This window comes from Kogia breviceps, chromosome 1, assembly GCF_026419965.1.
Source record: "Kogia breviceps isolate mKogBre1 chromosome 1, mKogBre1 haplotype 1, whole genome shotgun sequence".
NCBI lineage: Eukaryota > Metazoa > Chordata > Mammalia > Artiodactyla > Physeteridae > Kogia > Kogia breviceps.
Genome location: NC_081310.1, coordinates 88,031,208 through 88,057,728, shown reverse-complemented (window position 1 = coordinate 88,057,728; position 26,521 = coordinate 88,031,208). Strand labels below are relative to the sequence as shown.

The 26,521-nt window shown below is 50.8% G+C and overlaps 1 protein-coding gene across 4 annotated transcripts in view; it reads right to left on the bottom strand.

Moving 5' to 3' along the window:
* The window catches only part of KIRREL1 (kirre like nephrin family adhesion molecule 1), a 100,480-nt gene extending 75,101 nt beyond the window's left edge, over positions 1–25,379 (bottom strand). Inside the window, exon 1 of one of the 4 annotated variants that reach the window (XM_067039201.1) lies at positions 25,359–25,379. Coding sequence is in view for 2 of the 4 variants with exons in the window: in XM_059076825.2 (XP_058932808.1) it covers positions 24,995–25,046 (52 nt within the window). In the remaining 2 variants the exon portion in view is untranslated. Of the gene's footprint in view, positions 1–24,994; positions 25,185–25,214; positions 25,270–25,358 lie in introns of those variants that run through there. The other 3 variants (XM_067039183.1, XM_059076825.2, XM_059076835.2) reach the window with 3 other exon arrangements.
* Between the last annotated feature and the right edge of the window lie 1,142 nt (positions 25,380–26,521).

Genomic DNA, 26,521 nt, shown 5'->3' with positions numbered 1-26,521 from the left:
TGTTTCCCCGCCTTCCTTCTCTGTCCACATAACACACACCCTCTCAGATTCCATTCCTAGGTGGGCAGCTATCTCTGTCCATCCTGCTTCCATGACATCACTGCCATGTGGCTGCCCACCTGCCCACAGGTCTCTCCTAAGGTTTCGCAGTGTATCAGTCCCCCTGGGCCTCTCACCAGGCCTCCACTCTGCTTACTCTCTTCTCGTTCCCGCTCTCAGAAAGTATTAAGGCTGGGCAGCCCGCTGGAGCCTGAGGTTTCAAGGCCTAGGCTTTCTTCACAATCATCCCGACTCTGACTCTTGACAATTCTGACCCAGGGTGAAATTAAAACAGTAGTTTCCCGCTTCCCTTTCCTTCCCACGCCCCAAGTCTTCTCAGCATATCCTATGAGCCTCAGAAGGAGAAGGCTCTCTGGTTAAAAAGGAAATCAAAGCTATTCCAATACTTCAATGGGAACGCTCACTATCTCTAGACTCCCTTCAAACCTCAAGATATTTGCCTTTGGAGGTTGGGAGTTGCTAGTTGCCAATTCCCCCCTCCTCCCCCTTCACATTCCCTTCAAACAAAGCTTTTCTGTCAGGTTTTTGACCCCGATGAAGATTTTTTAACTGGAATCCTTTTTTTTTCTTCCTTTTCCCCCTTCCTCTCTAATTCTGAAGGATCTTTTGTCTTCTGAGCAAAAGAACTGAGAGATTTGGAGGACTGCTGGGGTTTTTTTTTTTTTCTTTACCTTGTAAGTAATTGGGAAACAGTTTTAAAAAAGAGGAAAAAAAAACCTGAAGGAGAGAAGGTAGAAGAAAACCCAATATAAACCTATTTTCTTTCTTAAAAAAATTATTTTAATGGAAAAAAAGAGAAAGTTTTGAAAATATGAAACGAAAAGAAGGACTTTGAAGAGGAGAGGACCTTGGAGAGGTAACAGAGAAAATGAGGGAGGGCTGGAGAGAAAGGCCTTGAGGAAATGAGAGAGAAGAGCTTGAGGAAGATGGACCTTGAGAAATGCATGATCAGAAGGGGAAAAAAGATGGGATATGATGGAGATGCCTGTTCCCCAGGCTGCGTATACACTGGACAGTTTCTCCAACTGAGAGCGAACAGAAAGAACTAGAAGTCCTCCCTGAGGTGGTAAAGGGAGCTCTCTTCTCCTTGCACACCCATGGCACTTAACAGTGCCTAGTATACAGTAAATGCTCAATAAATGCAGGGTGGAACAAAACAAGGTGGTTATGGGTGATTGCAGTTTTTTTGTTTCTGTTTTTTCTTCTTCCTCCAGGACCCAACGACAGGTTGGTTGGAAAACAGACAAGGCAGAAGCAAAGAGCTCAGGCCAACCTCACCTGATGGAGATCAGGTTGTGCCAGGCTCACGAACAGAGGTCACCTTTTGTCAACCTCTTCTTGTCTCACCCTACCATCTTCCCTGGGCTTAGTTCTCACCCTCGTCTGGCTGGGCATCACTCATCCAACAAAACGCTATCAGTGCTCAATTACTCGCACGTAGGTTTCTGACTTTGGATATTATCCATGGAAAAATCTTAATCCCAGGCAGGTTGATTCCCTTTGCCACCCAGAACGTCTCGGTTGTCAGTCTTGGTGTGAGCAGGGAATTAGAAACTCATTTAAATAGCAGCCCAAGTCAACTCTAATAAGCAAGGCAAATCTGATTATTATCATCAGTATTGCCACCATGATGCATTCCAAAGTTAAAAAAGAAAATCAGTGGCTGGGTGTTATCCCTGTCAAGGCTCCCCCTCTACTGGGTCAATTGGGAGTTAACTGTATTTACTGACAGCCTTTAATCTGGGGGACTCAGCTCTCCACAGCCTCTGGTCCATATTTACAGTACCTCTAAAAGGAAGATTAAATACAATTTATATTATTTGTTACTTAAAATAACAGCCGACATTTTTGTAGCTGCTGGCTTACTATGTGCCAGGCACTATGCTATATGTTTTATATATTTTAACTCATTTAATTTATTCATTACAAAAAAGACTTGAGGCAGCATACATAGAGTCAATGATATAAACAATAAATTAAGAGATGACCTGAGACATTGTGTGGGGAAGGTGGTGATTAGGCAAGCCGGGAAAGAGAATAAGCACAGGAGAAATAAACTGAGGGTGGGGTAAAGTCATAATACTAAATATATGCCACACGATCCTGGGTGCCTCATCGGAGATGAATTGCAAGGTTAGCCTTGAGCTTCCAAGCAGCACGTGTAAAGAGGACACATTCATAATTAGTGATGCAATTTACAGTACCCATAAAATAAAAACTAACCAGTGCCTTAGGAAAAGTACCACTACAGAACCTTCTTCTGTGGATCCTCATACAAAGTCACTGTGATGTGTTGAACCATGTCCTGGGCAACATCCCTACCATAAATACAATAAGGAGATTCACAGTGCTGCCCCTTAGAACATTCCTCAGGGCAGGCTGATGGCACAGTGACAAAGGCTCAGCTCAGTAAAAGCAATTGTTCGAGGGGCCAAAACCGTTCGGTCTCAGTTTGCCACTCTCTGACGGTCAGGCTTAGTCTAAGAATAAAATTTAGAGTATCTGGAGGAATGGACTGGAGGTGGGTGATAACAGTGGCGAGAGAGGGGTTGGAAAGCTGCAGATGTAAAACAGGACTCTTGCGACTTAGCTATTCCGGCCTTCAGTTCAGAACTGCATCCTGAGATGAGAGGAAGAAAGAACATCACAGCCTTCTTTGATATCCAGGATTTCTTGGGAGGCATCTGAAGGCAGGGGAAGGCAGAACTCAAAAGATGATTTCCCTGAGGACAACGGACAAGGGGCCAGCCAGCTGTTGTGATGTCTGGGGTGGGAGTGAGGTAACTCATTTAAAATATGAAAAAGTACTTTGGCATTTTCTTTCTTTTTTATTTCTGCAGAGTATACGTAACCCCCAAAATATCAGCTTAGCTTTTGGCCATCTTGAAGCTTGGGAAGATTAAGCCTGCTGGAAAAAAAATCCTAAGGAGAATTCAAAGAGGAATTAGAGGTAGAATTAAACACGGTGAAGCAGCCCCAGCAAAGCTCCCAGACTAGACTGTACCTCCCCAGTGAAGGAAGAGCCCAGGTGCCCCAGCACTTCAGAGACCCAGAGGGCGACAGTCAACACAGAGGTCAGCCTGCCTGTGACATCTGCAGCTCTTACCCTCGAGATCGTCCAAGGAAGAAAGTCCACAACTTAATTATCCATCTAGTAATTTAGCATCCACAAGTTCTTCTGTCTCTCTGACCAAAGCCTTTTTTTGTTTTTTTTCCCTACCAAGACTGTATTTTTCCTAATAGTGCAGGAGAGAAAGCTTGTCCAGCCTTTGCCTGTGGAGCTGGCACTGGAGTGAGAAAGGCAGTCCCCAGTTAAAGGGAAGAAGATTGGAGGGAGGGTTGGGGCTCCCTGGCTGCTTCTTTGAAATCCTCTTGGGGAGTGAGGACGAGGAAAGGCGAGGGAGAAGGAGTGGTAGAGCAGGCTGGCATCTCAGGCCAAGTCCCCTGACAATGGGCAGGAGTCTGGAACCTGCAGCCTGTTACTTAATTATCTCTGAATGGTTTTTGTTCCTGGCTTTAAACATTTACCCCTATTGGGTTTTCACGGCTTCACACGCTCTCTATCTCCTTTTCTTTGCCGTTGCCGTGGCAACGACTCCAGGCATACAACTGCTCTCTGATTTTAAATAAAAGTTGAGGTTTCTCTCTCTTGCTTCCCTCCCAGCTCCTCCCTCCTCTTCTCTCCTAGGATGGATGAGGTTTCTCTCATCCTCTCCCTTCCTTTCACCTTCCTCTCTGCCCTGCTCTCCCCACCACCCAGCTCTGTTTCCTTATCATCACCTCCTTCTTTCATTTCCTCCTTCCACCTGCCTCTGCTCTAAGCCCTCTCCCCTACCATTGGGTTTCCTAGCTGGCCCTAATCCCCTGGTTGCCATGACAGCAAGAGTAGGCCCTTTAGGAGGGATGGGGGCAGAGGTTGAAGGATAAGGGCATGTCTGGGGAAGGTGGGGGGATCTGCCAGCAGTCCCAGGAGCAGTGTTACTCAAGATTCTCTGGGGACCACCACCTTCCTCTCTGGGCCTCAATTCCTCTAGCAATTAATGGAAAATAGATTCCTTATCTCACCATTTCCCCTCCACCCCCAACCAAGAAAGGACTTTTCGATCTGTGCAGTCAGGAATGGGGAGGAGAGGCAGGGAGGTCTGTGGAGGTGAAGCAGTGGTTTTCCAAACTGCTGGGAGGGGTGTGTGTGTGTGTGTGTGTGTGTGTGTGTGTGTGTGTGTGTGTGTATTGGATGGGGGGCAGGGCGGGGTGAAGGTGGAACTTCTAGTTCTAGTGTCTGCTCTGGGGCAGTGAGTCACTTACACTCCTGAGTCTTGGTTTTCATTGGTAACTTTTCAGGGGTTGGATTAAATCTGTGATTTTTCTGTACTCTGAGGTGCCCTAGTCTGTCAGAGCCGTCTCAGCAGCTATAGCTGGGGGGAAGGGGCGTGAGGGGAGGGGAGGGAGGTGTAGCAGGTGCCTGAGACCCAAAACAGTCCTGCTGTCTGGCACCACAGGGGACTGCTTTTATCTGCTTAAGGCAGAGAGTGGGTAGATCTCCCAGCAATCCTCATCCCAAACTTCATTTCTAAAGGAAGTCAGGGCCTCCATTCACTCCCCGCTAGTGGATTGTCCAGGTGGCAGTCTTTGCCACCTGTCTGCTCCTTCCCTGGTCCCCCTGTAGGTAAGTTATGGTTTAGGTGGAAGCCTAATCATTTCTAAAATGAGCTAGAGATTGAAATACTCTACTCACTCGTCCATGACATAAACCTCTCTCTCTTAATTTTATGATATGGGTCAAGGTTAAATACTTGGGGAAAGGGAGAAATAAACAACAATCTGACATTTTAGAGAAAGCTATGGATTGGGAGTCAGAAGACTCGATTTCTAGGTCTAGCTCTTCCTCTCGTTGGTTCTGTGGTTCTCAATCAGTGTGATTTTATCCCAGGGGACACTTGGAAATGTCCGGAGACATTTTTTATTGTCACACCAGTGGGTGGGGTGTGCTACTGGTTTCTAGTGAGTAGAGGCCAGGGGTGCTGCTAAACAACCTACAGTCCACAGCAGCCCCCCGCGCCCCACCCCCGCACGCAACAAAGGTTAGCTGTATCCATCTTGAGCGATTCATTTCCCCACTCAGAGCCTCACTTTCCTCGTTCATAGATTAGTACCTTATACTTAATCACTCATGTAACACACACTTCCTGAGTGCCTAGGCCAGGCACCGTTCTAGGCACGGACAGTGGGGTAGATGCAAGACCAAGAGAGAAGATCCCCTTGTCCCCAAAGACTTTTCATTAACATATTCACAGCTTGAAACGAAATTGTACAAGGTCACACAGAAAGTCAGGAAGGAAGCTGGAACCTGAACCCAGGTCTTCTGACCACAAATCCAGGGCTCTTCTCATTACTGCATACCAGAAAATGTTAGGGTTCAGATTAGCAATAAGAGCGAACACGTACCGCATACTTAAAGCATCTCAGATAACATTTGCCAAGCATTCTACACAGATTATTTAATGTAATCTTTAACACCACCCTACGAAGCAGATGCCACTGTTCTTCTATACCAAGGTGAAGGGACTTGCACAACGGGGTCATGAACCCAAGCAGTCTGAACTCCAGATCCTGCTCTTTTACCCAGAAGGCAAAGAGTACTTCCGGGACCTCAGGCATCACCTAGTGAGCTCCTTGTTTTATGGCTGAATAAACCGAGGCCCCGAAAGAGCATGTGACTTGCCCAAGAAGAAACAGCCCAAGAAGAGTCAAGGCGAAAATCCAGGTCACCGGACTCACAGTCTAATATTAGATCTCATATACCCTCGAGCTCTCAATGTTTGTAATCTTACTGGGGGAAGGAAGTGGAAAGTGCATTGTAAGAAACAAAGTCTGAACATCCCAGCATGGAAGTTTGAGGGAAAGAGGGTTTGGGTAACAGGGAGAAACAACTAGTGGTCAGTAGAATGGAAAGAGCTGCCTCCAGATGGAGAAGGAGAGAGAGTCCTGGAGGGGGAGGCTGAGGGAGGAAGCTCAGAAAGAAGATGCTGAGCACACAGGGAGGGGCCAGGCGAGGAAAGGAGGAGGCTTCTGAGCAAGGCAGGTGACAGGGTCTTCCCTGCCCTCCTCCTGCTTCTTTCCAGGCTAACCTCAGGCTCTGCTTCACTCTGTGCCTCACCATCCGTCACCTGGCCAGGCTGACGAGATTTCCTGATTCACTCCCTCACCTAAAACCCACTCTTGCCCCCCTGGCCAGGGAAAGAGCCTGGAATCCCCCCACCCACCAGTGTCCAGGGGCTTCGCCTGCTGCTTTTCCAGACAACAAGCCCCGACCCTGAGGGAGGGGGGCAAGAAGACAGGACAGCCCTTGAGAGAATCCTAAAGCAGCCAACGCAGAACACTGCACAGAGGAGGTGCCCGGGACCTGCCAGGCTCCCTCCCAGCCTCCCAGTTCCTTCTGGAGTTTCTTCCAGGCTCAGCTCATCTCTTCAAATGCACTTTACAAATGAGGAAAACAGGCCCAGAAGTTTCTCTGGGGGCCCTGACCCTCACAGAGGAGGCCCAGGCATGACTTATGAAAGAGGCTGAGGTTTGTTGTTTGTTATTTTTGTTTTGTTTTGAACAAAACATGATCCAGGGCCTTGGGGAACTTGCAATCTGGGAGAAAACTGAAAGGTCAGTGCTTTAAAGCTGAGTATATGGTCTTCCCTGGTGGCGCAGTGGTTGAGGGTCTGCCTGCCGATGCAGGGGACACGGGTTCGTGCCCCGGTCTGGGAGGATCGCACATGCCGTGGAGCGGCTGGCCCGTGAGCCATGGCCGCAGAGCCTGCGCGTCCGGAGCCTGTGCTCCGCAACGGGAGAGGCCACAACAGTGAGAGGCCCGCGTACCAAAAAAAAAAAAAAAAAAACTGAGTATAAACTGAGCCTGTGCAATGAGATAAAGGGAGGGTTAGTCAGGAAAGGCCCTTGGAGGAGGTAACCCTTCTGAGCACCAGCTGCAGGAGGTGAACGGGGCAGACCGAAATCCCTGGGCTCTGGCTCCTAGGAGAGCGCCCTGGTTTTCATTTTTTCCCTTCCCCCACGGCTCAGCTCTGGTTGGCCTCTGAGATGATTAAAACCAAAAGAATTTTAAATGCCTGGAATTCACTTTTCACCACGGATGCCATTTGCTTATTTCCCCCCTCTCTCTCCCCTCCCTTCTTATAATTTCTCCTCTAGGGACAGCTATCTGTTTGCCTCACTCCTTTCTTCCGGCCCGGTTTGCCCTGGATGACCAATTCACTCTGTTTTCATCGCAGGGAGGAGGAGAGAGGGGGTTGGGTGTCTCAGGCAAAAGGGAGGGAGGATGGGAGGGTGGAGGGGCCTTGGTCTTGCTGGCTAAAGTTCCCAGAAAAAGAAAGGAGAAGAAATAGCTTTCAGGGAAAGAAATCTACCCAATGTTTATGTTCCCACAAGACTCTGCGAAACCTTTTCACAGACCAAAGCTAAAGTTCAGGTTGAAGCCAGAGCACAAACTCTTATCAACATGGAGACAGAAGAATCCACATTCTTGGGCTTCCCCGGTGGCGCAGTGTTTGGGAGTCCGCCTGCCAATGCAGGGGACACGGGTTCGAGTCCTGGTCCGGGAAGATCCCACATGCTGCGGAGCGACTAAGCCCATGCACCACAACTACTGAAGCCCGCACCCTAGAGCCTGTGCTCTGCAACAAGAGAAGCCACCGCAATGAGAAGCCCATGCACTGCAACAAAGAAGAGTGGCCCCCGCTCACCGCAACCAGAGAAAAGCCCACACGCAGCAATGACGACCCAACGCAGCCAAAAAATAAAATAAAATAAAAAAATAAATTTATTTTTTTTAAAAAAGAACCCACATCCTTGATCCAGGGTCTCCCACCTTCCCAGAGCGGGCTGGATCATCCCCATCCCCAGGACAGCAGAGTGTGTGTGTGTGTGTGTGTGGAGAAGGGCACTCCAGTTGTCCTCACCTAGAGTGTGTGTGTGTGTGTGTGGAGAAGGGCACTCCAGTTGTCCTCCCAGTTGTCCTCACCTAGAGTCCAGACCAGATCTGAAAAATGTATAAAACGTTCCACCCTGGTTCCTGAGCAAATAATGCTTCTCCTGGAGCAGCCCAGCTGTGGCCCTCTGAAATCAGTACCTCCGGCCTTGGCTGAAAAAGCAAATCAGAGAGATCCAGGGCTTCATTCAAGAAGAACAAGTCCTTTTTTTGAACTCCCACCGGATGGCAAAGAGTCGGAAAAGGTACAGCCAGAAAGAATCTTGGAGATTAACCTTCTCGTTTTATGATAAGAAAACAGGCCCAGGTCAGTGCATAAGGCCACTACTCCCTGACAGGCACAAACGGGGCTAAAATCCACAGCTAGACTCGAAATCCAGTGCTCCTTCCATATTGCCTCCTGAATATAGACTTTCCTATTGTAGTGCCTGGGAAACCAGAAGTTGCAAGTTGCAAGCCATGTGAGACTGGACACATTTAACCCTTTGGCACAGGGGCTCTGCTGCAGGCGGCAGGAGCACTGTGCATTGTGAGGCCTGGAGGTCAGCAAAGGGAGGATCAACGCTGCCTGGAGCTGGAAGCCAATAAGCTCTGAGCTGGAAGCAGCCCCAGCCAGAACAGACAACTTATTTGTGGAAAGAAAAATTGCACTGGGACAAAGTGACCTGGGTTGTCAAGGCTCAACAGCACATCCCAGAAGGAACACAGGGTAGAAATTTTGTGCCCTCCCTTACTGAGGAAGTCGAACAAAAGGACCCTCTTTCTGTCACCAGCTTTTAAAAAAATTAACTTGTTTTATGTGGTTTCTAAGGGCATGGGCTAGGTGCTTTCATGCGTAGTGGTAATAACAATAGGAGTAGTGGTAGTAGCAACAGCTACCATTTGTTAAGCACCTGTCACACGCCAGGTTTACATATACCATCTGCGGTCTTTTCAAGATTCCCATTTACCAATGAAGAAACAGACTCAGGTTATATGACGATTCCAAGGTCTCACAGCTAGTTAACAGCAAAAGTTAGTAGGATCCAATTTATTTCTTTCTCAAGATCAAGCACATTGTTCTAGGGTCATGAAAGAAAATTCAATATAGAGAGGGAAAACAATGGATGTTCCCTCATTCTCCACCACTTCCCGTGGACCAGCAGCCCAGGCCACAGAGACACTATGAAGAACAGTGGTGGGGACGTGAGTACATTCTAGAGCTTTGGGTTCCAGTCCAGCTCTGTGTCTAACCCTCTGGGTAAACTCTCCTGTCTCTCGAGCCTCTCAAATCCATCATCTGGACATCTTCCTCCCTGTTTATTTTGGAGTTGGAAGCCCAAGGAAAGCCCCGAGGTCTGTGGTGATGCCAGGGCTGGCGGCCCAGTGGGAACAGAGCTTTCTCTCTGCCTCACCTCTTCTTCCTGAGCCACAGTTTTCCTCATCTCTGAAATGGGGATGATGAGCATATCGCCAGACCCCTGGCACAGCACCTGCAAGGCGGAGGCGTGAGGAAGTGCTAGGCTTTCCCCTCTTCCTCCAATCACATTATTGAGTGGCCATCCCCTAGTCATGGCCGTGGGATTCAGCCCCAGGGTGTGTGCCCTGCTCTCCTCAAAAAAGAACAGTTCCCAGACCAAGACCTGGGTCCTGACTGGATGGTGGTCCTGTCCTTCCTTTCCCTGTCACCATTCTCACCCCAGCTTGCCTCACTTCCCAGCACATGGTCGAATGAACTTCACTTGGGACCATCTCTTGCTCCTCATTAAGCTTTCTGGCCACCAACCTATGCACATCTCCTGATGTACCCCATCCCACCCCCGGGGAGGCCAAGGGAGCTGGCGAGTGGTGGACCAGGTGGGGCCTTCCCCAGGGAGCAGGGCCATACTCCCTGCCCACTGGCAGAGCCTCCTTGGGCCCCGCTGGGTTGACCAGGGGTTCTGGTCCCCGTGCTCCCGCTCGGCACTCCTTGTTCCCGCCCCCCGGTGCTGCTGCCCGACGTCCTTTTCTTCTCCTCCCTTGTTCTCATGTACCCGATACCTGCTGCCCGCACCTCCCGCCAGCATCTCCCTTCCCACTCTCCCCTTCTCTCCTGCTTCCTCCTCCCCTCCCCCCCTCTGCTGCTGGCTTGGAGCAGGAGGTTATGAAAATGAGCTTCGTGCCCAGGAGACTGTAATTATCTGCTAAGTGTGAAAGCCAGAGTGATTAATTAAGAGATAATAAAAAGAAAAGGAGGGTGAGAGGGGGGCCTCACGGCTTTGCTTTGATGATAGAACCTGAGGTGAGCCAAGCAATTAGGGGAATCTTTATCGAGAGTTAGCTATAATCCACAAATTATCAAGCACCAAATGCTCCAAGAGCAGGGCACATTTCACTCCTGCCGAGTGACAGACCGACAGACAGGGAAGGACAGCAGGAGGAAGAGGCCTGGGGATCATCCGGCTGGGGGGCAGGGAGAAGCCTGGCGCAGCGGAGCGTGTGTCTGTGCTGGCGGACAGATTGTCCCGTGCCAGGCCACCAGGCAGCACTTCCAGGACCCCGGGCCATGGCTACCCTTGAAAAAGGGTAGCAACCTCCCCCCGACAAAGACACGCTGTCCCACAGGCAGGCTCCATGCTGGAGCCAACTTGGAACACCCCCGCTGTCTCCTCTAGGGGGACCAGAGGGCCAAGCTCATGTGTCCCCCCCAGACACGTCAGCTCCTCCTCTTCGAGGACTTACATTCTGCCCCGTCCTCCAGGCAGCAGGAGCTGCTTTGACACCATGACACCATTCCTCTCCCGGCCTGTGCGTGTGGGAGTGTGTCACACGGCCAGCGTGAATGTTGCAGGGGCCACGACTTGACGAGGCAACACTACAGCTCTCGGCTCTCGGAGCCTGCAGCCCACACTGCTCTAGCTGGGTAGCCCTCCCCCAGGCTCCCACTATTCTCTCATCCAGCCCTCCAGTAAGAGCCGTCTCTTCTACCTTCTTTTACACTGGGTCCTGCCCTACCAGTCCTTCCCACGGGGTTCCATTTTCCCCTTCTTGCCCCTTCCTGGAAACCTTCTACAACTGATCCCGCAGCTCCAGTACCTCTTTTTCCATCTTCTCCTGTGCTGATGTACAACAGGGTTCAAAATCCTCCCCTTATTTAGATGATCTTTCTGTGGGTGTAGACCCTGCGGAAGATGGGGAACCTATCTCCTCTATTATAATTAGCTATCTGATAGCAGAAATCAAGTCTCCACCCTCAAGTTCAAGCTTAGAGCTAAAAGTTTGCACTGATCTATACAGTCCAGGATGCTAGTCCATACTCCAACAGATCAGTAGAAGACAGACACCCTAACCTCTCCTTTCTCTGCCCACACTGATGGCACTTGGGATCCACCCTGTCCACCCAGGCATGGTTGAGGACATCCCTGTGTGATTCCAAAAGGAAAATATTCCTGCTCTGAAGCTAGACCAGGGCCTGACTGTGGCATAGGCCTACCTCTGCCATCTCCCCTGCAGGCCCCACTTTCCTACAGGTACCAGGTGTAGCAGCAGATGCCAGGGCCTCTCTCAGCCTGGCCCCCATGGAGGGAGGAGAGGCCCTCAGGCCATCAGCCAGAGAGCGGCCCAGTGAAGAACACCAGAGCTCTCCAGCCTCCAGCTGCTCGGAGCCGCTGAGAAGGGGAAACTGAACAAGTAAGGGCATGTGACTCAGCCAGGTTCCTGGGAACACTATCCTTCTAGCCCTGACTGGGGACACTGGGAAGATCGCCTTGGCAGTTTGTTGGAAAGCAGATCTGACCCCTAAAGAGACAACCTGCTCTGTCTCAACTGGGGCTTCAGAGACAGTCTCACTTATGACCTCTCTGGGATTGCTTCTCTATCACAGGGAACTTTGCCTTGCAGTGAGAGAAATATGAACCTATTGGGGAAAATGTTATTTTTCCAGACAAAAAGAATACCGGACACTTATTCAGTTACAGTCTTAAGACAGGATTTTTTTTTTTTTTTTCATGCAGGAGCAAGAAGGGTTCAGGTTAGACACAAAGAAGAACTTCCTGCTTGCCAGGGATTATTAGATATGAAAGTGAGTAGGCAGAGTGAACGAATGAAATTCCTTTCTCTTCAGAAAAAGGGCAAACATTGACGTGTTCAGGTTGATTCAAGTTAGTCCTACCTGACTAAAGAGAGAGATCTTGAGAGTCCAAAGATGTTAGGATTCTTCCAGAATCATCTCTCCCTCTTCATTCCTGACCCCAGGCTCTATGTTCTAGGAAGAACACTCTGATTGATCCCACCTCCTTCTTTATTTACTCTGAAACCCCTCAGGATGGATGTGTGCAGTTTGCATATGTCCCCATTTGCACTTGGAGGTGGCTGAATGTGCATTCAGTTTTCTAGGGGAGGGGGGATAAGGGGAAGTAATGGGAGTTCCTGTGTCCCCTAGTGGACAGGATTCCCTAGATTTAAGAACCGAGCTTCCCCCATTGAATCAGAACTCTGAAGGCAGAAGCTCTCTCTTCCCAGGCCTGTGGATCTTCCTCTACAGCCTGAGGCTCTGCACACAGACAGAGAAGGTAGGGAGAGAATGAGTTAGCTCATCATGTTGCCTGAAAAACCAGTAGGTCTATGTGAGTGTGAGAAAATGACCTGCCCAGGGATGGTCCTCCATTGCTCCCCCCAAATCATGCCCTCGGTTAGGCCTATGACCCACCTTCCTTCCCAAACCTCAATTTGCTCCTGACCAAATTTTCAAGCCAAAGCCAACAAGGTCTAGGCCCCGGCTAGCAGCTCTGCTAAAAATGTTTCCCCCCCAAAACTCCACCAAATGAGAGCTGGATTGTGAGGACTCTTCTCATTAAAAAAAAAAAAAAAAAAAAATGAGTGGAAATGCCTGACTGGGTCAGGCATGGAGGAGTTTCCACCAACATACTGGCTAGTTGCTTTTCAACTTTGCAGCTGGCAGCTGTTGGCCTGAGTAAAGACTTGGTGGGGTGGAGTAAGGGCGGCTGGGAGCTTGGGAGGTGGCAAGAAGCAGGCTGGTCAGGTCAGGCTTGGGGCCGAAGATGGACACGCTGGCACCCACTGCCCCCTCTTCTGTCCCACAACCTGCTTCCCTAAAACAAACATATCGACACTCCTGAATCAATGATCCATCCGGGCTCTGTTACAAAACTCAGCTGGCTGAAAAGCGAATTCAGGTAAGCGAATTCAGGTAAACGAATTCTATTTTCTCTTGCTTCCCATCAGAATGTTGAAGATCTATTTCTCTAGAATAACACATCCTCTAACACTTCAGAGAGTGGTCCAAGAAGCAGCAGCATCGGCATCCCCTGGGAGCTTGGTGCCAATGCATAAACTCCACCTGAGGACGTCCCTGGTGGCACAGTGGTTAAGAATCTGCCTGCCAATGCAGGGGACATGGGTTCGAGCCCTGGTCCGGGAAGATCCCACATGCCGTGAAGCAACTAAGCCTGTGTGCTACAACTACTTGAGCCTGCACTCTAGAGCCCGTGAGCCACAACTACTGAGCCTGCATGCCACAACTACTGAAGCCCGCGCGCACCTAGAGCCCATGCTCGGCAACAAGAGAAGCCACCGCAATGAGAAGCCCATGCACTGCAACAAAGAGCAGCCCTGGCTTCTCGAATCTAGAGAAAGCCAGTGCGCAGCAACAGAGACCCAATGCAGCCAAAAATAAGATAAATAAATAAATAAGGTAAAATAAATAAAATTGCAAAAAAATAAAAAACTCCACCTGACCCCAGATCTCACACATCAGAATCTGCACTTTTTAACTAGATCCCCAGGTGCTTCATAAGCTTGTTAAAGTGTGAGAATCATTGTTCTAACACACTGAGCTGAAATCTTGTGGAACGACAGACCTTCGGGTCATGCTTACTGTGCATTGCCAGATGCTTTCCCAAGGCTTCAGGTAAGAGGTAAGTGGCTATGGTTGCTATCACTGCATTTAACGCTGAGGAGACTAAGGCTCACGAAGATGAAGAGACCACTGAATCTTCAGAGCCAGGACTCAGACCTAACTCTAAAGCAGGGTGCTTTCCATTAGGCTTTGCTGCCATCTCAAAAGTCCCACCGCACGGCATTCCAGAAACCATAAATTCAGGGATTACCAACATCACTGGCACAGTTCACAGAGACTTACCTGTCTCTGCACCATTATTTGTTCTTCACTCATCCTACTGTCTGCTTTCCTCACATCTGCCTTGGACTATAAGTTGTAAAAAGCCGGCACTGTGCAATATGATTTACTGAACACCAGCTGTGTTCCAAATCCCATTTCTTAACACAGATTCCTTCATTCAGTCCTCATAGCAACCCTCTGAGGGAGGTATGACTGTCTCCATTTTATAGATGAGAAAACTGAGGCTCTAGTGAAATGACTTGGTCTGATCACACGGGCAGCAGCCCCTCTGGGCACGTCTGGCTTTCCCATAGGCCCTCTGGTAAGGAGGTCCCAGGGCACTTGAGGGGTTATCCAACTCCAAAGGTGTGTTGAAAGAGACTAGTCTTATGACATGACCCTGGTATGAAACCAAAGGCAACGTGCACAAACCAAACCCCTTACATACAGGCTTTACAGGCTCCCCTCTCAATTTTCTGCACAAATAGAGAGCAGCAGCAGTGCAGGTAATCCAGAAGTCATTTTAACTTAGCTTTGCAATGCATTAGATGTTTGGTGTTTTTGTTGCCAAGTCATATTTTACTTTCTAATTATATTTGGCTTAAACGGACATTAAAATGAACTTGTATTCTCACTTCACCCACGGCCTGGTAAGCGAAGAATTCCAGATGTGTGCAGGGTGATAGGCACATTAGTCTAGGATCAAACATCATCCAGGCAGTAGATGACTTGGGGGTGGAGGCTGGAGAGCTGATAGCGCTGGTAGTAGGAGTATGTGTGTGGGAGAGGTGGGCAAAGAGGGAGCGGGCTGCAGGGCCCTCTGGGAGTCCCCCCATCCCATCTCAGTGAGATCAAGCTAGTAGATTTCCAGGGAGGTAGGGACTGAGGCATAGAGCAGCATGTCAATTGCTCAGGGTTTGGGATTAAAACCCAGGAGTCCACTGGATGACTAGGGAATCAAGATGAAGAAAACCCCAACTTCTCTCTGGGAAAGAGAGAAGAGTTGCCAGCCTGCCTTCTCCCTCTCCCTTGTCTCTCTCTCTCTCTCTCTCTCTCTGCCCCCATCTGCCCATCTCAGCTTCCTTCCTTTTAATAACCTCCCAGTTAAGAGAGTCGAATGGTAAGCGCAGTTAAAAGCACCTCATGGCTTGACAATGCTGGGTAATGGAGCGAGCAGGGCCCCAGGCTGTTCCTGGGAGAATTCAGGAAGGAGGGGGAAAAAAAAAAAAGAAAAGAAAAAAACTCAGCTAAGCTGATTACAAGGACAAAGTTAATTTAGAAATCAGCTCAATTGGGTGGGAGCGGGGGTGGGGAGGAGGGAACTGGACACAAGAGGTTGGAGATTTGGGGAAAGGGCGCTTTATATAAACTGCCTTTGTTCCTGGAAATCATAATCCTTGGGAGGGACCTTGCTCACTCCTTCGGATTCCTCAGCTCCTTCCATCCGGAGCAGGGGGCACAATCAGGGATTGTCCAGAGCCGGGATATCTTGAGTGGAGCTGCATTCCAGAGGCTCCAGCGCAGCCCCAGAGCCTCACATCTGTGGCTGTGCCCTCCCCCTGCCAAGCTGCCTCCTCCACTCCCCCCTCTAGACTTCAGCATTTTTCACATACCTCTCTTCTAACATTTATCTTATAGTATTGTCAATATGTGTTTATACGTCCTTCTCCCACACCCGCCCCAGAGTGCCTCAAGGACAGGGACCAAATCTCACTTACCTTTGTACCTCCGGTGCCTAGTTGAGTGTCCGGCCCAGCCCAGCCATTAAAAACACACTGGCTTAGTTGGACACAGGCACTCACCACCCCAGCAGGAATCTTCTTCAAAGGTTTCCATTTGAAAAACCAGAGGTGGCTTCCTTGCAGAGGTTTTAAGAATCTCTAGGCTCAACCCCCAAGTGCACACACATATCTGGCCACTGACCAGAGGAAACGGCCCAGGATTGACCCTGCAAGGACTAAATCCGGATTGGCCCTCTGATGGAACCAGGTGGTTCCCCTAGACTCTGGGCAGTGCAGACCCAGCCTAAACTCCCAGGGAACATGTGACAAAGAGCCTAGGTATCCACCAAGCTGCAGGGCTCTCCATTGAACTCTGTCTCCAGCCATCTTTATCATATTCCTGAGGATTCCCAGAGAAAAAAGATCTTCTCATCATTCCAAAGCCTCCCCAACTCAGGTCACAGATCTGAGACTTCCCAAGGCAGAACTGATTTTCTCTAAGGTTTTCTGCTCACTTCTGCCTGGTCAAACTCTGATCATCTGCCCATTTCACCTTTTTTTTTTTTTTTTTTTTCTTTTTTTCCAATTGAATGGGCTGCAGATCTCTATGGCAGCAGAAGGGGAGTTTAAGAGGAGAGGAGGGTTTGGTGGGGAATGAGGTAGGGGGTCACACGGGTTTTTAACACTTCCTGTGCTTCAAAAACAGAAATCCCTGGCTCCCCACTTCTTACAGGACAGTCTCTGGCCTGGTTTTTCAAGGCCTCCTTGGGTCAGGCTGCAGTCTACTGTTCTGGATCACCTCCATTATTTTGCCCTGACCCAAATCCTCAGCTGCCACCAGCCTCAATGGACCCCGCACATTCCGGTAGCCACACCTTGACTCGGGAAGTTCAGTCGGTCTGGTAATGCTCTCCCTCTTCCTGCCACAGCCACATCCTGTCCATCCTTAGACCCACTTCCTCCATGGAGCCTTTCCTGGCCTCTTCAGCCCACAGCAAACTCCCCAGCTCTGACTGTGCACACTGCTATCCTGACACCAACTACACCCAGCCTAGCATTACCTGGAATCTTTGCATATGTATGCACATCTTAGCTTCTTGGAGGGAAGGGACCATACAATTTTGTGGGGGTTTTTTTATTCCCCATAATGCCTACCAGTATGTTTTATATATAGAAATATACATTTGCTGATTTGAAAAAAAAATTAATTCTCCCCATTTTATGCAAGAGTAAACTGAGACCTACTGAAACGAAGTAATTTTTGCACCTAAATCACAAAGTGAGACCCTTAAAGGCAAGGACAGTATTTTATTCTTTTTGCAACACTGGTGCCTGGCACATAGTATAAGTACACAACACATTTCTGTGGGATGAAGGGACTGAGTCCTTACTCTCTTCCCACACATCTTCCAGTGTGGATGAACTCATATTGCTTCAGAAGGAAATAAGGGGCAGAGCAGAAAAGCATCAAAGGGCCAGTCTGGAAGAAGAATGTATGATTCCTACTCTGGCCTGGAGTGGGGCAGCCTCCAGGGACTACCCTCCAGGCACAGAGCACTCAGGTTCCTGCTGTCCCTTCCGACCTCAAAACCCAGTCCCCGTGGCCTTCTGGGAGATTCTCCCATCACCTTCCCAGAGCCAGACCTCCAGAGGAATGAAGCAGCAGCAGCATCTCCTGGGAAACTAATGGAATTTGCTAGGGAGTACTAGAGGGTTCCACCCTGGATTTAAGACCCTTAATCCTGAGGAGGCTGGCTGGCTACAAGGCCCATTTAGTTCAATATGATGCCAATTTTGTTAAATGGACTCAAGGAGGGCAGAGAGGAATGCGGCTTCAGCTCCCAGAGGCTACAGAGGTTAATAAAAGTTGCTGGAGAAATTAAACGTGGAGGGGGAGAAACTGGGAGTTTGGAGAGAGCTGATGGGGGGTGTGGGAGAGTGGGATGGAAAAAGAAAGAAAAATGTGATCTTTGGCAATGTCTGGGAGCTAGAACAGCTTTCATCCTGGGAGCTCAAAGAACTCTATCAGGTTGCATTGTCTGTGAATCAGTAGTGGGAAAGTGTAAGAGCTGGGGTGGCAGGATGGAGAGAGACCAGTCACAGAATGAGGAACCCAAGCGTTCTAACTTTCTTAACCTTGTAGTGTGTATATCTTCAGAGCATGCGAGACAAGACAAAAAGCAGTGCCTTCAAAGACACTTCAAAGGATGGCTGCCATAGCTGGAAGGGGAATGGTACACAGAAACATGGCAGTGTTGCTCTGGTGAATGGAAGGACCAGGGGAAAGCCAGAGATATCTGTCCATAGGTATATGGGGATGAGAAATGGCTGCATGTGTGAGTGCACAGGAGGCCATGTGGGAATCTATGTGCGTGCATGTGGGCACACACACTGTGCAGTGGGACTTGCATGCAGCAGCAATGTGGAAGAGGTGGATATGCCCATCTTCAGGGGCTTCCTTCTGGGAATCATTCCGGCCCCCCCACTCCAACTTCCCTGCTTGGGATCTAGTCCTGGCTCTGTCACTTCTTAGATGTATCACGTTGGCCTATCTGCTTAACATCTTTGAGTCTCTCTTTGTCCACCCACAAAATGGGGATAATGACTCCTGCATTTAACAGATTATTGTTGGTATTAAATGAGTTACTAATGCACGTCAAACACAAAGCACGTCCTCCACAAAAGTGAACGGCCTTCTCTCTCACTTGGAATGAACTCATTCTGTTTCCTGACTCCTGAGACAGCCTCTCCTTGATGCTGCATTTCAGCATCGAGGACCAAGGACGTGGCAGCCTCTTTCTCCTGCACCGCTGACCACTGCCTCCTCCACCCCCTACACCAGCCCTTTCCAGGTCAAAGCATCCTCCAGGACATGGCCAAGTAAAGTGGTCTAGAGGCCTTGAAAAGAAACCAGGCAGGAGATGGTAGTTCGGGAAGGGGCACAGCTTTCTCAGCCCTGGACACATGGAGAGGAATTTCCCTACCCTTAGCTGGAAACAGTCCCCCAAAATTGCGGTGACGGAGGAACTGGCCCCCTATCCCTTCCCTCCAGCCCAGCCTCCCCCTTAGCAAGTCATTTCAACTCTCTAGGGCTCTGTTTTCTCATCTGTTAAATGGAGAAGTAATAACTACACTGTGTGTATCACAGGACGATCACAATATCTCTATTAAATGAGATTGTACATGTGAAAAAGTTGCTAAAATTGGAAAGTACTATACAAGTACAAAGTTAAAAAGACTCTACAGGTGGGAAGAAAGGGGGCTTTACTAACCTCCTTCTCCTGACAGACAAGGAGTTCCCATCCCCACTGAATAAAACAGATGATCATCAGAGCAAGGCAGCAAGACGGATATGCGCTAGGTGTGATGGGCTGAGCCCTGGGGGAGAAGGCTGAGCAAGGCACCAGGAGGAGCCTGTCCATCACCGTGGGGAAGAGGAGAAGGAAGAAGGCCTCTTCTCCCCTCCACAGCTGCCTCAGCGGAAAGGAGGCACTTGCACAGGTGGCTCTGAAGCGGAGGAAGCCTGGCTTTGTAGTAAGACAAAGAGTTTAAATCTGGGATCTAATACCCCAGGATGGCCTTAAGCAAGTTAATTAAACTCAGCTTTTGTCTCCTCATCTATAAAATAGGGTAATGTTATCTCCACAAGGTTGTTGTTAAAAGGAATAAAGAATGATGAATGTGAAGAGCACACAGTAGGGACTCAAGAAGAAGTAATTTTTTTTTTTTTTTTGGTGGTACGCGGGCCTCTCACTGCTGTGGCCTCTCTGGTTGTGGAGCACAGGCTCCGGACGCGCAGGCTCAGTGGCCATGGCTCACGGGCCCAGCCGCTCCGCGGCATGTGGGATCTTCCCAGACCGGGGCACAAACCCGTGTCCCCTGCATCGGCAGGCGCACTCTCAACCGCTGCACCACCAGGGAAGCCCAAGAAGAAGTAATTTTGATGCTTTGGTAGGGAGCCCACCTCCTACAGTCACTTTGCCCCACTCTAGGGCAGGCAGGGCTTCCCAAAGCAGATGGGAATAGCAGATCACAGCCTCTGTGTCTGCCAGCGACTGCGCTGAATTGGAAGCTGACTGTCCTGGTTTTCTCCCCAGGCCCCCACTTAGCACTCCACCCCTGGCCTCACCACGATTCTCCAGGAGTCAGCCTTGCGTGATACAGGGGTAATGCCCAGGTTCGTAGCTCATGGACCTGTAACGCTGTGTCTAATCTTAGAAACAAACCCAGGTTGCAAACCTTTAGATTTGCCAAGTAAAGGGCTTTTTAAAAAAAGTCATTTATGGGCACTGTCATATCATCAGAGAAAAACATTCAACACCCAAAAATGTAGAAGGACAGAATCTCAGAATAAAGGATGATTTTTAAAATTTGAGTGAGTTTCCATTTATGAGCACTCATTCCCTTTTCCTCTTAGTTCTCCTTTGGCTCTGGATCAGGAAAGACCCTGTCCTAGCCCAGCATCTGTCCCTGCGGGCATGTGGGATCCCAGGCAAAGGGGAGGGGTGCAGGATTTGAGGTGGGTTGGTTCCCCCAGCTACCATCGAGATACCTAACCTGTCTAAACCTCGATTTCTCATCCATGAAATGGGGATAATTACAGAGCCAATCTCAGGGGGCTGCTGTACAGATTAAATTAGATAATGCATATAAAGTAGTTAGCACAAAGGCTCAGTAAATGATCCGTATTATTTCCAGACTCTGAAATGCTGCCACCTCGGGGCTAGTGTTCCTCATCTCTCACAAGAGCTCTAGCTCCTCCTCACTAGAATGCCGACCTCTTCCACTTGGTCCTCTCCTTCTCCAGAGCTTTTCTGAGGTCTCCAACCCGGGGAAGGCTGGTCAGCTTCCCCTTCTGGATCCTCTACAACCCAGTTCTCTCCATGAGAGATACAAAGCAGAGGTACTGAAGCCCAGGACTAAACATCTGGGCAGCTGGAGCAAGAAAACAAAAAGAGAATCGTAAGGAGGAGCTGGAAAGGAAGCAAACAAGCTTCCTATGTCCAGCCACAAAGTCATAACAGAAGAACTTACTGAGCACATCTCTCTGTGCCAGACACTGTTCCATGCACCTTACATGGATTAACATATTTAACTGCCATCGACACCCTATGAAATGTTATTCCTCACCTTACCTTACAGATGAGCAAACTGAGGCACAGAGAAGGCACATACCTTGTTCAAGCCAACACAACTACCCAGTGGCCAAGGGGGAGGGGGTTTAAGCCAGGGAGCTGGACAGGAGTCTGTGATTTAAGCACCCTTTAATACTGCCTTCTTCCAACATCGTAGCACTCTCTTCAAATCAATCAATCGATCAGATATTTAAGGACACTGACCAAGCAAGTGTGTAGCACTGTGTCAGAAACTGAAAGGATAAAAGAGAAATTAAGATTTGGTCCCCGAGGATCTACAAGAGCTTGCATCAGAGCACTCGGTTCTCAAGTCAAGGGGGTGAGAGCTGGGGACAAGGCTCGGCCTCCTCATCCTCACCCCATCAGAGAACCAAAGGTAGAGCAAGACAACCAACCATGCAGCCAGCAGAAGGTGGGAGGGCCTAGATGCCTCCTCCTCCTGAGGAGGTAATTCCAGGCACTAAATATTGGGTTCACACTCTCCCTTTGGACCTGAGCCGAAGTCCAATCAAGAAGGTCGAGGAGGGCTTCCCTGGTGGCGAGTGGTTAAGAACCTGCCTGCCAACGCAGGGGGACATGGGTTCGAGCCCTGGTCGGGAAGATCCCACATGCCGAGGAGCAACTAAGCCTGTGCGCAACAACTACTGAGCCTGCGCTCTAGAGCCCACGTGCCACAACTACTGAGCCTGCATGCCACAACTACTGAAGTCCGCGCGCGCCTAGAGCCCATGCTCCGCAACAAGAGAAGCCACCGCAATGAGAAGCCCGGGCACTGCAACAAAGAGCAGCCCCCGCTGGCCGCAACCAGAGAAAGCCCGTGCACAGCAATGAAGACCCAACGCAGCAAAAAATAAATAAATAAATTTATTTTTTAAAAAAAAGAAGGTCAAGGAGAGGGACCTGGTATCCTGATTTCTGCTATGTCGCCCCCTGCCTCTTCCCCAACCGCAAGATCCTGCTTTGGGCTAGAAGGGTGGGACATCTGGTTGGGGGGTGGGTGGCACAGGGAGGAGAGAGTCCATTCCCAGCTACTCTTTTTTCCAGACTCTTGCAGCTACTTTTTTCCAGATTCTTGCTCTCTGCCAGGATGTAGCTGTACTCGGCAGCTGAATACTGGGAATTTAGGAGGCCCTCTTCCCTTCACTCCTCACCGCCCTGCCAAGCAGTGGCACGGATGCCCAGGGGACTCTGGGGGCTGGAGGGACAGGTTTTCCCCCTACCTTCACTTCTACCCTCTCCTGGGCAGCTCCTACCCTGGGCCAGCCTGTCATCCCACATTGCTCTGATTAGCTATAATCTTTCTTTTTCAATTTCTCCTCCCTGAGACTGGGGAGTGAGAAAATCTCCCAGAAAATGAATAAATATTTCAATTTTCGGCGCAATCAGTCTGAGGAGCCAGCGCATGATGGAAACAGGGGGAAGGATAATGGTTTTCATTTAGATAAGATACAGAAAATTATTTAGTGAAAAATGAAGATTGATGAAACCCATTGAAATTCTTTAAAACGTGATTTTTATTTCTCTGCCTAGGCTGAACGTCCCCTTCCCCTCTCCTCTCCACTCCCCTCAATTCAACTGCCTTCTCCTCCCACCTTCTCCCCACCTCCCCACCACCCTCCCTCAAGCCCCTGGCAATCCCACCCTTGGTTTCCCCTACCACTGCCCCAAGTCCCTGCCTGCAACTCTTTCTTTCTAAGGATGGAGACTGAGGAGAGAGGTCCTGCCGCCTTCCCCCCACCCTGAAGAGCCCCAGATCCCCACTCCTTCCCACCCTGCCTCCTCCCCATTCCTTGCTCACCTTCCCAGGAACACTCAGGAGTGACTTTCTCTCCCCTCTGTTCTATCCTCTCCCTTTTATTTCCCTTTGGTAACCCCTCCCCTCCATCCTAAATACTTTTGCACACTTTCATCAGGTCTTGCTTTCACCCACGCTGGAGGATGGGCATTGAGAGCTCAGCTACCCCCAACCCCTCCCCCCGCTTTCCAAAGGGAGAAAGGCACACAACACACTTCTCTCGGACCGTTTCTGTCCCAATTCAATCCACATGCCTCTCCTGTTTGCTAACTGCAGCTTTTGTTCCTTGAAGCTCGTTTGTATCCACGTTGCTGACACATGAGGGCTGCGGGGAAAGGGGCAGACAGAAGCTTGCGCCCAATGCATATCAGTACAGACCCAGCTGACCCCTCCCCCACCACGGTGGGCCCTCCCCCATCTCCCCCTTCTCTAGCAGCCCGGCGGAACAAAGTCAGAACTTAAGTCATCTTCCCAACTTTCTGCCAAGTGGCTGGCTTGGCCTGCCAACCCCAGGGCCAGGCCTCCTTTCCCCCAGCACCACTTCTCACACCATGGATGTGCGCGCTTCCCAAATCCTAAGTGTGTGTGTTGGGGGAGGTGGTCAGGGGGGCATGGATGCCCTATGGGGAATGATGGATCGACAGACCCACCCCCAGCAACTCAGCCAGGCTTTGGCTTTGGAGCCAGGGAGGCGCCTGGCCAGGATTGGAGGGGAGGGGTCCAGCATAACACCCCACCCCTAAACACACACACACACACACACACACACCGGGCCGGAAGGGAACTGAGAGCAGGGCAATGCCTGAGGGTGCTCTGTCCAAGCTAAATTCCCCCTTCCCTGATTCCCACCCCGCCCGAAAAAAAGGAGACCACCTCCTCCATTTTGTTGTCTGTCTGTACATCTCCATAAGTGTCTGCCTATATGAATATCTGTTTAAGTTTCTTTGTTTGCTGGAGGGTTGGTATCCCTGGAAGGGTTTCAGTGTGTGTGTGTGTGCGCGTGTTGTGTCCTTGTAAATGCCCGCCTCATACATGTACTGTGTCTGTGAGTTTTGTTATGTTTGGGTGCATGAACGTGCACGCATGTGCCGATCCGGGGGAGGAATCTGTCTTTCCTCAGATGTGTCAGTGTCTTTGTGTATATGTGTCTGTCTCCGTGTGGGGGATGCTCGCGGGTATGTCTGTCTCAGTAGGTGAATAGTCTGTCTCAGTGCCTATGGCTGGTTTTTGGTGTTTGTATGTCAACATCTGTGTGTCAGCTCCATTTTGGGGGATGGAGGGAGCTTGCTCAGCAGGATTAAATCTTCCTTAGAGTCCGACCCAGGAGACAAGAATCCACTCCCACAGACCCCAGTGGGGGCTGAAGTCTAGGCCCTTGGTTTCTTCAGTTCCCCCGCCGCCCCCCAGCCCAGCCTCAGGATACACTAACATCCTCATCTCTCTCAACCTCTCCCTCATCTCCCAGCCTCTCCTCTGCCAGGCCCAAATAAGCCCGCACATCAACACTTTCCTGACCCCCAGGGGGTGTGAGCCCCGCCCGCAAGTGGCCCCTTCCATATCTAGCGGGCCCGAAGCTGCCTTTGGAACTCCACTCCCGACCCGGAGCCTCCGCAGGCAGGGGTTCAAATCCCCACCAGAGGCCCCGAGGCACCGCTCCCTGCCTTTGAAGGGGGCAGCCCCAGGCAGTCTGGAGCCGCCACTCAGACTCAGCCCTCCCAGGGGCTGGGCTGGAAGGAGGACGGGGATTCCCTTAGCTGCATCTTCCGGAGCCTGGGCCCCCAGCTTTCCGCGCACCTCCCACCCCCGAATCTGAAATCCCACTCTCTTCCCAGTCTTCCCCCCGGCCACAACCCGGGCGTCCTGACTCCCGGCCTCGGAGGGTGGAGGTAGGTAGGGCTGCCAGATGCTCCGGAAAAGACTTTGAGCGTTCGGATCCCTTTTTCACTCCGACCCCCGGCCCTCGCGGCCCCGATTCACCGGTCTCCCGCGCAGCCGGAGGAAACAACTTGGGCAAATCAACGGCAAACTCCTCCTCGCCAGCCCCCGTTACTCCTCGGCCCCTCCCCCAGGGCTCGGCGCCGGGACCCAGCCCCAGCCTCGTGGCGTCCGGACCCCGGGGGACCAGCGCGGGCCGCCGAGCCCCCCAGTGTTCCCCGGGGTGCCGGGGGTCGCGGCGGGCGGGGGGGCCCTTACCTTGAGAGAAAGTGTCGGAGAGAGTGAGGATCCAAACGAGGAGGCTCAGCATGCTGTCCGCCCGCCGTCCGCCCGCCCGCGGCTGGGGCCCGGAGTTGGCGAGGGAGCGAGATGAGCGGGCTGGGGAGGAGGGGAGCCCGGGAGCCCGCCCCCCGCCCGCCCGCGCCCGCCCCTGCACACTCACACGCACACGCACACTCACTCACGCGCGCAAACTCACTTCCCTTCCCTCCGCTCCTCTTTATTTCTCTTTCCTCCCGGTCCCGTCGCTCGCTCGCTCTCTCTCACTCTCTCGCACTCTCTCCCTTTCCCTCTTCTCCACCCCTCCTTCCTCCCCCCTCCCCCCCCCCCCCCCGCCTTTTACTATTTCTCGCCTCAAGCTTTATCTCTCTGGGTCTCTTTCGATCTCTGCTCTCCCTTTCTCCCCCTTCTCTTCCTTCCCTCTCTCTCCCTCCTCAGTCCCTCCTCCTGACGTCTACTCTCCCTCCGACGGCGCCTCCCTCCACAGCCCTCCCCCTGCCCCCCCAGTGCGCGTGCACACGCACGCACACACACACACACACACACACGCACTCACACCCCTCGCTGGAACTGAGATGGACGGGGCGCCAAGAGAGAAAGCGGTGGAGGGCAAATGGGGTGACTAACGTGACAGAAGCGGGCGCTGGAGCTGGGATGGCTGGACCCCTGCCCCCCGCACCTCCCTCTCATTTATATATACAGCCCTGGTCCCGGGCTATGGAACTAGGCAGTAGATTGGGGAGGCGGGGCATGGGCTGAGGACAAGCCTTTAGACCAGGGGATGACTGGTGGGGAAGGCTGTGTGAGTGTGTTTGGGTGTGTGTAAGCGTGTGTGGGAGAGGAGGGGGTGGGCAGGTGGCTGTTCATGGAATCAGAAAGGATAAAATCCTTTTTTTTTTCTTCTCGTTAATTCCACACCCAGAATCTAACCCCTACATCCCCCAAATTGGGAATTCTCAATTGACTGATGAATGCTGGAGGTGAGGACGGATACACTTCTCTTCCCACCTACAAAACCCAAAGCTGAAGAATTCCAGCTGCTTCCTGGACCAGACTGAGGCCCCTGCCAGGGGGGCCTCATCCAGCACACAGTGACACCAGGCTGTGTTGGAGTCCTCAGCTGGTGGGGGAGAGGCTCAGTTGACTCCTTCCTTTGTTCATCTTGGGCATCTATCTACCCATCCAGAAAGTAGTCAACTAGAGGGCTTCCAAAGGCCCAGGAGAGGGCAGCCACAGGAGGATCTCCAAGCACAGAGTTTCAGATACTTTGAGATTGAGGTATCTGGGTACTGGGAGGGGAAGGAATTCCTGGAGATTGATGAGGTTCTCCTCTTTCTTAAAGAGCCCAGCTTGACAACCAGCCTCTCTCCCAACCCCTAACCAGATGCGGATGCTCACAGGATTGGGGGTGCCTCGACCTCTGGGTTCTAGAGAATGAGTTGAGGAGAAATATCAGAAACTGCACAGGAATTGCACAACTTTACAGCACTGTATTGGTCCAGAGAG